The following is a 15,159-nucleotide window of genomic DNA, read 5'->3' as shown; positions in this document are numbered from 1 at the left end:
ATCTGCTGTATCACCATGTTTGATGTGAAGCCCAGTTTTTTTTAAGTCCCCAGGTGTTTCTAATCTGTGCTGATAGTTAAGAAGTACCCTAGACTTTGGAATGCAGGTGTGCTACTATATCTATAGATCCCATTTGTCCAGAGATCAGCCCCTAGAAAAATCAGACTTTTAAAAGGAAAACCATTTCTCTATTTCCAGGCAGACCTGCCTTCAAACCTGTTTGAACCACTCAAAAATTGGTGTTGCTATGTCATGTTACTCTCTTAGTCCAGGTGAATTTGCTTTTCTCTTGTAGTGAGAGAATAATGAGCCATTCGCTCCCTGTATTCTCAGAGTGATTAGAGAGTTGGGGTGGGGGGGTGACGGGGTAGATGTTTTTCTTTGAGGCTGGCGGCTTGTGCTTGCTCTTACTTAGGCACACGTTACGAATAGAGTAGATGGCAGTGCAAGTAAAGGAACTCTTTAGCTGGAAATATTGCAGCATGAGCCTTAAACATTCTTCCTTCTTTATCTGAACCCAGCAAGGTATGCCAAGAACTAACATGCATGATCTATGTGTAGAAGCAAAAAAAAATAGTTTCCTGTCCTATGAAATGCAGTTGTGTGAATGATCCAAATGACTAGATCAGTCATGTGACTCTTAGATGGCGTCCAAGCTGCATTCTGCAGCATTATTGAAGTTAAGTGTCCCTGTGATTTTTTATGACCAAAGGATTTCTTGGTTATTGGTGAGAAGGATATGAAATTGTGAGAAATGACTTCAAAAAGCTAAAAAAACCTAGCATTGAGAACCTATCGGTTATTAATAGTTTTCAGTTACTAAATCTCTATTATCTGCCAAGTGCCTTATGTACATTATCGCTAATCTTACGAAAGCTCTATCAGTGTCCTACTTTTTTAGCATTTTTATTTTGAAATATAACATACAAAAAAGGGAAAATTTGCAAAGTACAGTTTAACCAAGTATATAGCAAATTTCAAAGTATTGTATGGGTTACATGTCCACAATTTCAGGTATTTCCTTCTAGCTGTTCTAATATACTAAACACTACCAAGTATCAATATAGTGATTCAGTTGTTAAACTCATTTGTTAAGTCCTATCTTCTCTGTTAAAGCTCCTCCCTCTCATTTGATATTTCTTCCAAACAGCAAGGATATTTGGGCAACGACCAGTCTAACTTCTTCATGTTGAAAAGTGGTGTCAGCATTATGGGGTAGGGGGATGCAGCTGTTGATGTTCTTCGCAAGACTGATGCCTCTTGATTTCAGGGCTTATCTGGTATAGGAACCACCTGGCAGGTTTTGTTTTGTTTTTTTAACTTTTTTTCTTTCTTCTAAATTTATTTATTAATTAAAAAATTAACAACAAACAAACAAAAACATTAACATACCATTCCATTCTACATATATAATCAGTAATTCTTAATATCAGCACAAGTTGCATATTCATCATTTCTTAGAACATTTGAAAATATACTCTTAATATTTTTAGTATGAAAAGAATATATTATTTTATAATAATACAATAAGGATGGCTTTTTTTTAACTTTTTTATTAATTAAAAAAAATTAACAAGCAAAACATTAAGATATCATTCCATTCTACATATACAATCAGTATTAATATCATCACGTAGTTGCATATTCATCATTTCTTAGTACATTTGCATCGATTTAGAAAAAGAAATAAGACAACAGAAAAAGAAATAAAATGATAATAGAGAAAAAAAGATTATACATACCATACCCCTTACCCCTCGCTTTCGTTTACCACTAGCATTTCAAAATGAATTTATTTTAGCATTTGTTCCCCATATTATTTATTTTTATTCCGTATGTTCTACTCTTCTGTTGATATAGTAGCTAAAAGGAGCATCTGACATGAGGTTTTCACATTCACATAGTCTCATTGTAAAAGCTATATCATTGTTCAATCATCATCAAGAAACATGGCTACTGGAACACAGCTCTACATTTTCAGGCAGTTCCCTCCAGTCTCTCCGCTACATCTTGAACAACAAGGTAATATCTACTTAATGCATAAGAATAACCTCCAGGATAACCTCTTGACTCTGTTTGGAATCTCTCAGCCATTGACACTTAGTCTCATTTCACTCTTCCCCCTTTGGTCGAGAACGTTCTGTCAATCCCTTGATGTTAATTCTCAGCTCATTCTAGGGTTTTTCTCAGTCCCTTGATGCTGAGTCTCAGCTCATTCCAGGATCTCTGTCCCACGTTGCCAGGAAGGTCCACACCCCTGGGAGTCATGCCCCACGCAGAGAGGGGTGGGGTGGTGAGACTGCTCGTCATGTTGGCTGGAGGGAGAGGCCACATCTGAGCAACAAAAGAGGCTCTCTTGGGGGTGACTCTTAGGCCTAAATTTTAAGTAGACTTGACCTATCCTTTGTGGGGTTAAGTTTCATATGAACAAACCCCAAGACCGGGGGCTCAACCTGTAGCTTTGGTTGTCCACACTGCTTGTGAGAATATCAAGAATTCAACTTGGGGAAATTGAATTTCTCCCCACTCTCACCATTCCCCGAAGGGGGCTTGCAAATACTTTTCCAGTCACTAATCAGATCATTCTGGGATTCATCGGGGCATCACTCTGGGCAAACCAACAAAATCTCATGTGCTACCTGAGATTCCAAGTACTTATGACATTCAGTCAAACTATCTACATGATTTATATTAGGAAATGCTCTAGTCAAAATATAAATTTTATAACAAATAAACATTTTTTGCTTTTGTCTCACACATAAGGTGACATTTTAAAGTATTAATTATCATCTATTTTCAGCACCCTGCAATAATGACATTCCTTTGTTCTTCCTCATACAAAAACATTTTTAAACTTTGTACATTGTACATTTCACTATTATTATACACTCTAGGCGTTCCTAGATTATGCCATCTCAATCTTTAACATCTGTCTTTGTTTCTGATTTCATTTGTGTCCGCAGCCCTCCTCCCTCTATCATTCTCACATGCAGCTTCATTCGTGTTTTAACATAATTACATTACAGTTAGGTAGTATTGTGCTGTCCATTTCTGAGTTTTTGTATCCAGTCCTGTTGCAGTCTGTATCCCTACAGCTCCAATTACCCAATATCTTACCCTACTTCTATCTCCTGATGTTCTCTGTTACCAACGTCATATTCCAAGTTTATTCACTAATGTCAGTTCATATCAGTGAGACCATACAGTGTTTGTCCTTTAGTTTTTGGCTAGTCTCACTCAGCATAATGTCCTTAAGGTCCATTCATGTTGTTACATACTTCTTAAGTTTATTCTGTCTTAAAGCTGCATAATATTCCATCATATGTATATACCACAGTTTGTTTAGCCACTCGTCTGTTGATGGACATTTTGGCTGTTTCCATCTCCTTGCAATTGTAAATAATGCTGCTGTAAACATTGGTGTGCAAATGTCCGTTTGTGTCTTTGCCCTTAAGTCCTCTGAGTAGATACCTAGCAATGGTATTGCTGGGTCATATAGCAATTCTATATTCAGCTTTTTGAGGAACCGCCAAACTGCCTTCCACAGTGGTTGCACCATTTGACATTCCCACCATCAGTGAATAAGTGTGCCTCTTTTCTCCACATCTTCTCCAGCACTTGTCATTTTCTGTTTTGTTGATAATGGCCATTCTGGTGGGTGTGAGATGATATCTCATTGTGGTTTTGATTTGCATTTCTCTAATGGCCAGGGACATTGAGCATCTCTTCATGTGCCTTTTGGCCATTTGTATTTCCTCTTCTGAGAACTGTCTGTTCAAGTCTTTTTCCCATTTTGTAATTGGATTGGCTGTCTTTTTGTTGTTGAGTTGAACAATCTCTTTATAAATTCTGGATACTAGACCTTTATCTGATATGTCATTTCCAAATATTATCTCCCATTGTGTAGGCTGTCTTTTTACTTTCTTGATGAAGTTCTTTGATGCACAAAAGTGTTTAATTTTGAGGAGCTCCCATTTATTTATTTATTTCTTCAGTGCTGTTGCTTTAGGTGTAAGGTCCATAAAACCGCCTCCAATTATAAGATTTATAAGATATCTCCCTACATTTTCCTCTAACTGTTTTATGGTCTTAGACCTAATGTTTAGATCTTTGATCCATTTTGAGTTAACTTTTGTATAGGGTGTGAGATACGGGTCCTCTTTCATTCTTTTGCATATGGATATCCAGTTCTCTAGGCACCATTTATTGAAGAGACTGTTCTGTCCCAGGTGAGTTGGCTTGACTGCCTTATCAAAGATCAAATGTCCATAGATGAGAGGGTCTATATCTGAGCACTCTATTCAATTCCATTGATCAATATATCTATCTTTATGCCAGTACCATGCTGTTTTGACCGCTGTGTCTTCATAATATGCCTTAAAGTCAGGCAGCGTGAGACCTCCAGCTTTGTTTTTTTTCCTCAAGATACTTTTAGCAATTCGGGGCACCCTGCCCTTCCAGATAAATTTGCTTATTGGTTTTTCTATTTCTGGAAAGTAAGTTTTTGGAATTTTGATTGGTATTGCATTGAATCTGTAAATAAATTTAGGTAGAATTGACATCTTAACTATATTTAGTCTTCCAATCCATGAACACGGTATGCCCTTCCATATATTTAGGTCTTCTGTGATTTCTTTTACCAGTTTCTTGTAGTTTTCTTTGTATAGGTCTTTTGTCTCTTTAGTTAAATTTATTCCTAAGTATTTTATTCCTTTAGTTGCAATTGTAAATGGAATTCGTTTCTTGACTTCCCCCTCAGATTGTTCATTACTAGTGTATAGAAACACTACAGATTTTTGAATGTTGATGTTGTAACCTGCCACTTTACTGTACTCATTTATTAGCTCTAGTAGTTTTGCTGTGGATTTCTCAGAGTTTTTGACATATAGTATCATATCATCTGCAAACAGTGATAGTTTTACTTCTTCCTTTCCAATTTTGATGCCTTGTATTTCGTTTTCTTGTCTAATTGTTCTTTCTAGAACTTCCAACACGATGTTGAATAACAGTGGTGATAGTGGACATCCTTGTCTTGTTCCTGATCTTAGGGGGAAAGTTTTCACTTTTTCCCCATTGAGGATGATATTAGCTGTGGGTTTTTCATATATTCCCTTTATCATTTTAAGGAAGTTCCCTTGTATTCCTATCCTTTGAAGTGTTTTCAACAGGAAAGGATGTTGAATCTTGTCAAATGCCTTCTCTGCATCAGTTGAGATGATCATGTGATTTTTCTACTTTGATTTGTTGATATGGTGTATTACATTAATTGATTTTCTTATGTTGAACCATCCTTGCATGCCTGGGATGAATCCTACTTGGTCATGATGTATAATTCTTTTAATGTGTTGCTGGATTCGATTTGCTAGAATTTTGTTGAGGATTTTTGCATCTATATTCATTAGAGAGATTGGTCTGTAGTTTTCTTTTTTTGTAATATCTTTGCCTGGTTTTGGTTTGAGGGTGATGTTGGCTTCATAGAATGAATTAGGTAGTTTTCCCTCAACTTCGATTTTTTTGAAGAGTTTGAGGAGAGTTGGTACTAATTCTTTCTGGAATGTTTTGTAGAATTCACATGTGAAGCCATCTGGTCCTGGGCTTCTCTTTTTTTTTTTTTTTACTGAAAAACAAGAAGTATATTGGCAAAAATTAACAACAACAAAAAAACCCTGAATGCATTATACAGGTTAAAGGTAACTCTTTTTTTTTTTTTTACCAAGTAAATACTTTTTTTTATTAATTAAAGAAAAAAAGAAATTAACCCAACATTTAGAAATCATTCCATTCTACATATGCAATCAGTAATTCTTAATATCATCACATAGATGCATGATCACCATTTCTTAGTACATTTGCATCAATTTAGAAGAACTAGCAAAACAACAGAAAAAGATATAGAATGTTAATATAGAGAAAAAAATAAAAACAATAATAGTACAAAAAAAAGACAAACAAACAAACACACAGACAAAAAAAAAACCTATAGCTCAGATGCAGCTTCATTCAGTGTTTTAACATGATTACTTTACAATTAGGTATTATTGTGCTGTCCATTTTTGAGTTTTTGTATCTAGTCCTATTGCAGTCTGTATCCCTTCAGCTCCAATCACCCATTATCTTACCCTGTTTCTAACTCCTGCTGGACTCTGTTACCAATGACATATTCCAAGTTTATTGGGCTTTTCTTTTTGGGAAGCTTTTTAATGACTGATTCAATTTCTTAACTTGTGATTGGTTTGTTCAGGTCATCTATTTCTTCTTGAGTCAAAGTTGGTTGTTCATGCCTTACTAGGAACTTTTCCATTTCATCTACATTGTTGTATTTATTAGCATAATGTTTTCATAGTATCCTGTTATTACCTCCTTTATTTCTGTGAGGTCAGTGGTTATGTCTCCTCTTCCATTTCTGATCTTATTTATTTGCGTCCTCTCTCTTCTTCTTTTTGTCAATCTTGCTAAGGGCCCATCAATCGTATTGATTTTCTCATAGAACCAACTTCTGGGTTTATTGATTTTCTCTATTGTTTTCATGTTCTCAATTTCATTTATTTCTGCTCTAATCTTCGTTATTTCTTTCCTTTTGCTTGCTTTGGGGTTAGTTTGCTATTCTTCCTCCAGTTCTTCCAGGTGGACAGTTAATTCCCGGATTTTTGCCCTTTCCTCTTTTTTGATATAGGCATTTAGGGCAATATATTTCCCTCTTAGCACTACCTTTCCTGCATCCCATAAGTTTTGATATGTTGTGTTTTCATTTTCATTTGCCTCGAGATATTTACTGATTTCTCTTGTAATTTCTTCCTTGACCCACCGGTTGTTTAAGAGTGTGTTGTTGAGCCTCCATGTATTTGTGAATTTTCTGGCACTCTGCCTATTATTGATTTCCAACTTCATTCCTTTATGATCTGAGAAAGTGTTGTGTATGATTTCAATCTTTTTAAATTTGTTGAGACTTGCTTTGTGACCCAGCATGTGGTCTATCTTTGAGAATGATCCATGAGCACTTGAGAAAAAGGTGTATGCTGCCGTTGTGGGGTGTAATGTCCTATAAATGTCTATTAAGGCTAGCTCATTTATTGTAATATTCAAATTCTCTGTTTCTTTATTGATCCTCTTTCTAGATGTTCTGTCCATTGGTGAGAGTGGCGAATTGAAGTCTCCAACTATTATGGTAGATGTGTCTATTTCCCTTTTCAGTGTTTGCAGTGTATTCCTCACGTATTTTGGGGCATTCTGATTCAGTACATAAATATTTATGATTGTTATGTCTTCTTGTTGAATTGTTCCTTTTATTAGTAGATAGCATCCTTCTTTGTCTCTTTTAACTGTTTTACATTTGCAGTCTAATTTGTTGGATATTAGTATAGCTACTCCTGCTCTTTTCTGGTAGTTATTTGCATGAAATATCTTTTCCCAACCTTTCACTTTCAACCTATGTTTATCTTTGGGTCTAAGATGTGTTTCCTGTAGACAGCATATAGAAGGATCCTGTTTTTTAATCCATTCTGCCAGTCTTTGTCTTTTGATTGGGGAGTGCAATCCATTAACATTTAGTGTTATTACTGTTTTGGTAGTACTTTCCTCTACCATTTTGCCTTTTGGATTTTATATGTCATATCTTATTTTCTTCTCTCTACACTCTTCTCCATACCTCTCTCTTCTGTCTTTTCGTATCTGTCTCTAGTGCTCCCTTTAGTATTTCTTGCAGAGCTGGTCTCTTGGTCACAAATTCTCTCAGTGACTTTATGTCTGAATTGTTTCAATTTCTCCCCCATTTTTGAAGGACAGTTTTGCTGGGTATAGAATTCTTGGTTGGCAGTTTTTCTCTTTTAGTAATTTAAAAATATCATCCCACTGTCTTCTCGCCTCCATGGTTTCTGCTGAGAAATCTACAGATTGTCTTATTGGGTTTCCCTTGTATGTGATGGATTTCTTTTCTCTTGGTGCTTTCAAGATCCTCTCTTTCTCTTTGACCTCTGACATTCTGACTAGTAAGTGTCTTGGAGAACGTCTGTTTGGATCTCTTCTCTTTGGGGTGCGCTGTACTTCTTGGATCTTTAAGTTTAGGTCTTTCATAAGAGTTGGGAAATTCTCAGTGATAATTTCTTCCATTCGTTTTTCTCCTCCTTTTCCCTTCTCTTCTCCTTCTGGGACACCCCAACACGTATATTTGTGCGCTTCATATTACCATTCAATTCCCTGAGTCCTTGCTCATGTTTTTTCATTTTTTTCCGTATAATTTCTGTTTCTTTATGGATTTCAGATGTTCCATCCTCCAGTTCACTAATCCTAACCCCTGGTCTTTAAATCTGTCATTGTAGGTTTCCATTGTTTTTTTCATCTCTTCTACTGTACCTTTCATTCCCATAAGTTCTGTGATTTGTTTTTTCAGACATTCCATTTCTTCTTTTTGTTCATTCCTTGCCTTCTTCATGTCCTCCCTCCGTCAATTCATTGATTTGGTTTTTGATGAGGTTTTCCTTGTCTGTTCGTATATTCTGAATTAGTTGTTTCGGCTCCTGTATCTCATTTGAACTATTGGTTTGTTCCTTTGACTGAGCCATATCTTCAATTTTCCTGGTGTGATTTGTTATTTTTTTCTGGCGTCTAGACATTTAATTACCTTAATTAGTTTATTCTGGAGATTGCTTTCACTTCTCTTACCTAGGATTTTCTTGCTAGATGAGTTTGTTGTCTGTCTGTCCCTGACCTTCAGTTCAACTTTTTCTGGACCTCTAGCTTAAGTTGTTTAACAGAGGGTAATTTTTCAGTTCTTGTTTTCTTGTTTCTTATCCTGCTTGTAAGGTGCTTTTTCCTTCCCCACCCTTAGGAGGGTCTACATAGGTATTACAGAGCTGCCCTGGGGACAAAGTCTAAAACTACATATATCGTTTCTTAAAGGGATTTTTTTGTTTTTAAAGAAAACACAGTAAAAGGGAAATTGAAAACGAAAAATGAAATACCAAATTAGCAGTTAACACTCCTCAGTCTGTCACTGAAGTCCATTTTGATTATGTTAGACTCTCTCTACTCCCACTTTTTTTTTTCAAAAGAGGTGCCAGGTGTTGATGTGGTATTTGCAGTTATTTTTATTGTATTCCTGTTGCCCAGTAATTGTGTTGCCCAATGAATTGTGTATTTGTGAAAAGAAAATGGTATAAAAGTAAAATGATGTTAAAATCTTATTGTCATTGTTTTTATTTTTTCCCGAAAGTAAAATCTCCTTTACCTGAAGATACTCTGCTTTCTAGCTTTTCACTCTTTTCTTTTTTGTGTTTTAGATAATAGGACATACCACTTTCAGGCAGAAGATGAGCAAGATTATGTAGCGTAAGTAGTTTTGAAATAACGATACAATGCCTTGAATTGAGAAAGCACCTCTCTCCTGTACAATATACCTTAAAATTTTCTTTTTGTCAGTAAGAATTACTGTTGGTGGTTTTCCATCCTTCTGTTTCACCTCTGAGCCATCACACATCTCCCTGTACAGGGTGCTCTGCCCCGTTCTCTCAGGAAACTTCTGTATTTCCCTCAAGATTCTGCTTAAGCCCCCCCACCCTGGGAAGATGGTGCATTGCTCACATTGCTCTCTCCTTGGCTCCTGCAGCCTCTGCTCAGCAGCCACCTTCATGCTCCTCTGTGATTCTTGGGCACATGTGTGTGTCCCTTTAGAGACTAAGAACTTCTTGAGGGCAAGAACTGTGCCGTGCTCATCTTTGTAATCACATCACCTGCACATAGGGGAGGCTTACTCAGTGTTAGGTAATCAAAAGTGTGAGCTAAATTCCTGAATACTTTGTTGTTATTGAGAGAGCCTGGTCCTCAAGTGAAGAATATTGGCAGGTGGCAGGCACCTTTTATTGGCGTCAACAGGGCTCAGTTAAAGAGGCCCTGTTATAGAGGGAAGAACTACATTTGGGCTCACACACTCTTGGGTTTGAATCCTCGCACTCACCTTCTTCAAAGCCCAGAAAGTCAGTGTACAAATAAGCTGCTTGGGAGAGGTGCTATTTGTATTGTAGCAATTTTCTTGTTTCTAGCAAGTCTTGGGATAATTTGGACCAAGTTTTATGAGCTATCAAAATCCCTGTCCCTTCAGCAGCATACAATAAATATTAATTTATTTCCTTAATTATTTTCATTGAGCCTCAGAGTTCTATTCACACCCCTTTTACTTTATGTTCACCTCTTTTCTTACACTCTTTCTCTAAGCCCCTTCCTTAGAGACTTTTGCTTTCTCTCTGTCTTAAGAAAGAAATCACAAGGGATCAGTTAGAAAAGAAGAAATATGTAGAGAAGGATGTAGAATTGAGACAAAAGAGAAAAGAGAAGAAACTAGGGAAGAAGATATGAGAAACAAAGAAAAAGGGGGAGAAAGTTCTTTTTATCCGTTCATTCATCTGACTAGTGAATGTTGATCATCTGCCAGGAACTTTGCAAAACATTGAGAATACACAATTAAATTAGACACAGCCCCTGTCCTAAAAGAGCTTACTCTGTCCTGGGAGAGACAGGTTTTGAGTGCAAGGACAGGAGGCAACATGTTTCAGGAGCACAGACATGGAGGCACACATTCTTGGGTAGTTGGGGTGTTCCTAGAGAAAGGTAACCCTGGCTGGCTCATGAAGGTGTGGGGAGGTAATAAACACTGTGCTCCAGGTCGGAGGTTCTAGTGGTCAGGGTCACACCAGAAACAACAGAAAGAAATAGAAAGGAAGTGACCGAAGCTATGGTACCGAGGTGGCAGACTGGAGGGTGACTAGAAACCACGTGGGAAAGGGAGACATCAGGGAGGGTTGATCTTCTACCCACAGATTCAGAGAGAGGTAATATAACCCAAACCGGTAATGTTTATTGAGGTCTTACTGTGCTAAGTGCACATCATACCTCATCTTATTAATCCTTCCAGCTCCAGGGAATAGATACTATTATTCCTAGTTTGCAGATGAGGAAACTGAGACACAGGAAGCCCATGGTCTCAGTCCTGGTAAGCTTTGATTTCAACCCAAACAGGATTCCAAAGTCCTCTTAGAATACTGCTTCTCCTTCTTCAGGGCTCTAAGTGGAAGGCAGGTAGAGGTTTGTGTGGGGCAAGAAACACATCCACTTTCTCTTTGTACCTTTATATCTCAAACCCAGGCCTGTAATATTTTATTTACTTTTACTTCTTACAGCTGGTAGCTCAGTCCCATTTTGATTAGAGAGAGCTGATTTCTTGGCCCTAGGGCTTAACATTCTTCAGCAAAAAAGTTGCTTGGCCCATCCTGTAGTTGTTGCACATTTTGCTCTTTGACATCTGTTTGGGTGTTGGTGGTGACGAGGGGATGCCACTTCGAATGCTGTAGCAGGAGGAAATGGCAGCCCCCAGAGTTCTTCTTTTACCTCCAGATCCCATAGAGGCAGTTTCACTGCAACATTGTCTTTCTTATGTGGAAGTGAACGTGAAATTAAATGAAGAAATCCCTTCTCACTGAGGAAGGAGGCAGGTAAAATAGAGCAGATGCATGTTTAAAGTCACTAGATGTGGCTTCTGCTGGGTAGTGGCCTTTTGACCACAGGCAAAACATCTGACCTCCGTCTTCTTACCAGTAAGATGTGGATTATATACCTTGCTTGAAGGGTTTTGATTTTGGGGATAAAATGTGGAACACTCCTAGCATAGTGCCAATTTTCTTTATATTTTATAAACCCAAAGTGACATAAGATATTAAAATGCTTGTTATATTATTTTTTAGACTCTTTGTGTACTAATTACTCCAAGTTGAAAGTTAAAAAAAATGACCAGAAATAATCACTTGATTCTTGGCCCTTTTGAAATGTAGCCATGTCGATCTACCAAATTTGAATTATTTCCTACAGAAGTAACTGCGCTTTTAAATAGGTACTTCCTGATTATCATGGCAAAGTTTTAAAGACCATTTCTTTGTCATGTCCTCTTGGGTGAGGAAGCATATGTGGTATGATGGAAGGACCCCTGAAAACGGTGTCAGCTGAAATAGCTTTTTGTCCCAGGGTTCTGACACCAACTTGACTTTAAGATTTAAGTCAATCTACTCCTCTGTTTCAAGTTTCTCACCTATGAAGTATTATAAACCCTAACTCAGAGTCCTCTAGGAGCATTCTAGAATTAAAAGTTACTGGTCCATGTTAAAAAGTCAAAATGTGAGAATGCCTGAGGAAAGCAAGAGAAACTGCAGGCAGGGGGGGAAATCAACAACATCACTGACACTAGTCAAAATGCTAAGTGTTCAGACCTGTTGAACCCCCCAGTTTCTTGAATTGTTCTGTCAAAATAGTTTCTAACTTGAGACTAAATGATAGAAAAAGTACTATTTACTTTAAAATACACTCCATTCCTAGACTGTTGCTTTTGAAGTGTTGGGTTTTCTGTACCACAAGCCTAATGGTGCAAGTACATAACTCCCAGCGCTCTGAAGCCGAGTGCCACCTGGAGTCAGGGATGTGACTTGCAGTTTGCATGCCCCATACTCTGGGTAGTAATTTGGCTGTTAATTCTCATTGCTGTTACTATTTGTTATTCAAAACCTTTTACAGATGGTGCTTTGTTTCATACTCATTTCATCCTATAGAGTACCAAAAAAAAAATACTAGGGACTTAGTTCTAAGCCTCTTGACCTGTTGAAGGTAAATATTAGCTAACTAGAATTCACTCAGGTGGGAACAAACAGTGGTTTGGAAATGTTTGTTCATTGTCTTTTTTTTTTAATTTTGGGATAAAATGTTTTTTATCATTTTAAAAATACAAATGCTTTTGGCAATAGATGGATCTCAGTATTGACAAATAGCAAAGAAGAGGCCCTCACCATGGCCTTCCGTGGAGAGCAGAGCACAGGGGAGAACAGCCTGGAAGATCTGACAAAAGCCATCATTGAGGATGTCCAGCGGCTCCCCGGCAATGACGTCTGCTGTGATTGCGGCTCATCAGGTATTGGTTCCCAATCCCAAACTGGCTTCTTAAACTTCCTTTCTCTTCCTGTGGAATATAAAATGAGTTAATTATGTAAAACCTTAAGGACGCACACGCGTGTTCCCACCATGTATACTCCCACCCCTGAGCTGCTTCTCCTCCTGCTGTTTTCCTGACTTGGCAAGCACCCCATCCCACCCCCATTTTCTCTCCCTAAAGTCACTTGCCAAATTGCCACCATTCCTATAAGGTCCAGTTAAATAAGCACCATGGCTTTATGGAGAGAGCACAGGGTGTGGAGGCAGCATCCTTCGTTTTGACTCACAAGTCTCCCATCCCTGAGCTGGGTGGTCTCATGCTAAGTCCATTTACTATTCTGATCTTCAGTTTTCTCCTCCTATAAAGGGGATAGTGAACCTCACTAAATTGTTATGAGTACTTAATGAGATGGTATTTAGGAAATTGGCTGACATGTGGTACATCACTTTCCTTTCTGCTCAGTGAAATCCACCCCAACCTTTATCTCACCTTCCCCTAAACTGTTTTTCAAATACCATTTTATATTGCCTGAGTATTGACAGTAGCTTACTTACTGAAGACTTAACCTGGGCAAGATATTGTTCTGGGTGTTTTCCTTTTCTATCTTACACAGAAGCTCTAAGCCAGTTACTAATATCCCTATTTTACAAATGAGGAAACTGGAACTCAGAGAGGTTTAGTAACGTGCCTAAGTCACACAGTTAACAGAGTATTCTAATCAATATGGATTACTTTCTTATTGTTTTACTCATGAAACAGGACTTCATACAATGTCTTAAGTGCCTCAAAGAGAAGTCTCAGGTTTTCTCCCACTTTCGTGTGCATGTATGATAGTGACTCACACAGTGTGAGGCTATGGCAAGGCAATAGTAAATACTCAGATACTGATCAGCCAGAAGGAAGCTTAATATAGAGAACCTTGAAGATTTTGGTTACATAGAAATATATGTTCCCACTGTTCTGGAGCCCTTTGAGGTTGTAGAAAAAAGCCTTAGGTCTTTGAAATATTTGATGTTCAATATTTACAAGTATCTTATCTCTAAGGAGGTGCTTTGTGGAAATTCTATAACCAAAAATGATGAGTTAATGTGAATTGTAACTGAAAGGTTAATGATCACTGTAGAATCCAGTCCCTACTGAGCAGTTCTGAAGAGGACTTTAATCCATCTATCAGAGATGATAGTGGTGGTGAGTGAAAACCACTCTCGCAGGGCCTTGGGATGTTTTGCAAGATCTCGTACAGGAAGTCTCACATTTGCACAAGATAAAGCACTTAATTTGTTTTCAATTCAATATGAAAGGAAATTTTCTTTTAATTTGTCTTACTATAATTTTTGCTTGATAACAAGCTTTTAATTTTTATAGTTGTCCTTTAGACTAAAATTCAAGCATCCATTTCCTCTATTTAAGTCTTCCCCTCATTGTGCTTAACAAGTTTTACTGCTGGTTTAGTAGCTTCCTATGTAACTGGCACAATGAAGTTAGATCTCTCATTTGTTTCATTGTCTTCAAAATCCTTTCCACAGACCCCACCTGGCTTTCAACGAACTTGGGTATTTTGACCTGTATAGAATGTTCTGGCATCCATAGGGAAATGGGGGTTCATATTTCTCGCATTCAGTCTTTGGAACTAGACAAACTAGGAACCTCTGAACTCTTGGTAAGTAGTTACTATACTTTGAAATAAAAAATTTCTAAGTTTAGTAACATTGAATATATTTATTGTTTTGTCTTGTTTGTGAATGCAAAGAATTTAAACTACTGAATTTAATTCATTTGCATAAATATTTAAAATAGGATTTTTGTGATATGTAATATTGACTATTTCCATTTCCTGTTTTAAGAAATGGTGAATCAGAAGTTTCTATAATTAGCAAGTCAAAATCTAGCTCATAGCCCTCTCTCTTCTGGGATGGGCTTTTTGAAGCTACTTTTTTCTTTAAGAATTAGTTTTTATATGATTGACTAATAACAGGAAAAAGGGTTAGGTACTAAACTCACATGTTGACATTACCTTGTGGTTTATATTTTTTTAAATAATAACTAAATAGGTTTTTCAAACTCTGCTTTATTTTTAATGCTTACTAGTTTCTAAAAATGCACATGTATTGGGAATGACCTGATAGCTATTGTCATATAAAACCTGTTATGTCTAATTTTCTCATCTCATATAGTAAGCTCCAAATCGTGTGTGTGTG

General features: G+C 37.2%; 1 protein-coding gene across 4 annotated transcripts in view; it reads left to right on the top strand.

Annotated features, from left to right (window-relative positions):
* ASAP1 (ArfGAP with SH3 domain, ankyrin repeat and PH domain 1) overlaps nt 1-15,159 on the top strand; it is a 401,437-nt gene that overhangs the window by 332,737 nt on the left and 53,541 nt on the right. For all 4 annotated transcript variants that reach the window (XM_077167668.1, XM_077167667.1, XM_077167671.1 and 1 more), the window contains 3 exons: nt 9,276-9,324; nt 12,777-12,940; nt 14,488-14,621. In XM_077167668.1, coding sequence (XP_077023783.1) covers nt 9,276-9,324; nt 12,777-12,940; nt 14,488-14,621 — 347 coding nt within the window. The remainder of the gene's footprint in view (nt 1-9,275; nt 9,325-12,776; nt 12,941-14,487; nt 14,622-15,159) is intronic.

The sequence above is a fragment of the Tamandua tetradactyla genome, chromosome 6 (assembly GCF_023851605.1).
Source record: "Tamandua tetradactyla isolate mTamTet1 chromosome 6, mTamTet1.pri, whole genome shotgun sequence".
Lineage (NCBI taxonomy): Eukaryota > Metazoa > Chordata > Mammalia > Pilosa > Myrmecophagidae > Tamandua > Tamandua tetradactyla.
This window is presented reverse-complemented; position numbering and strand designations above follow the sequence as displayed.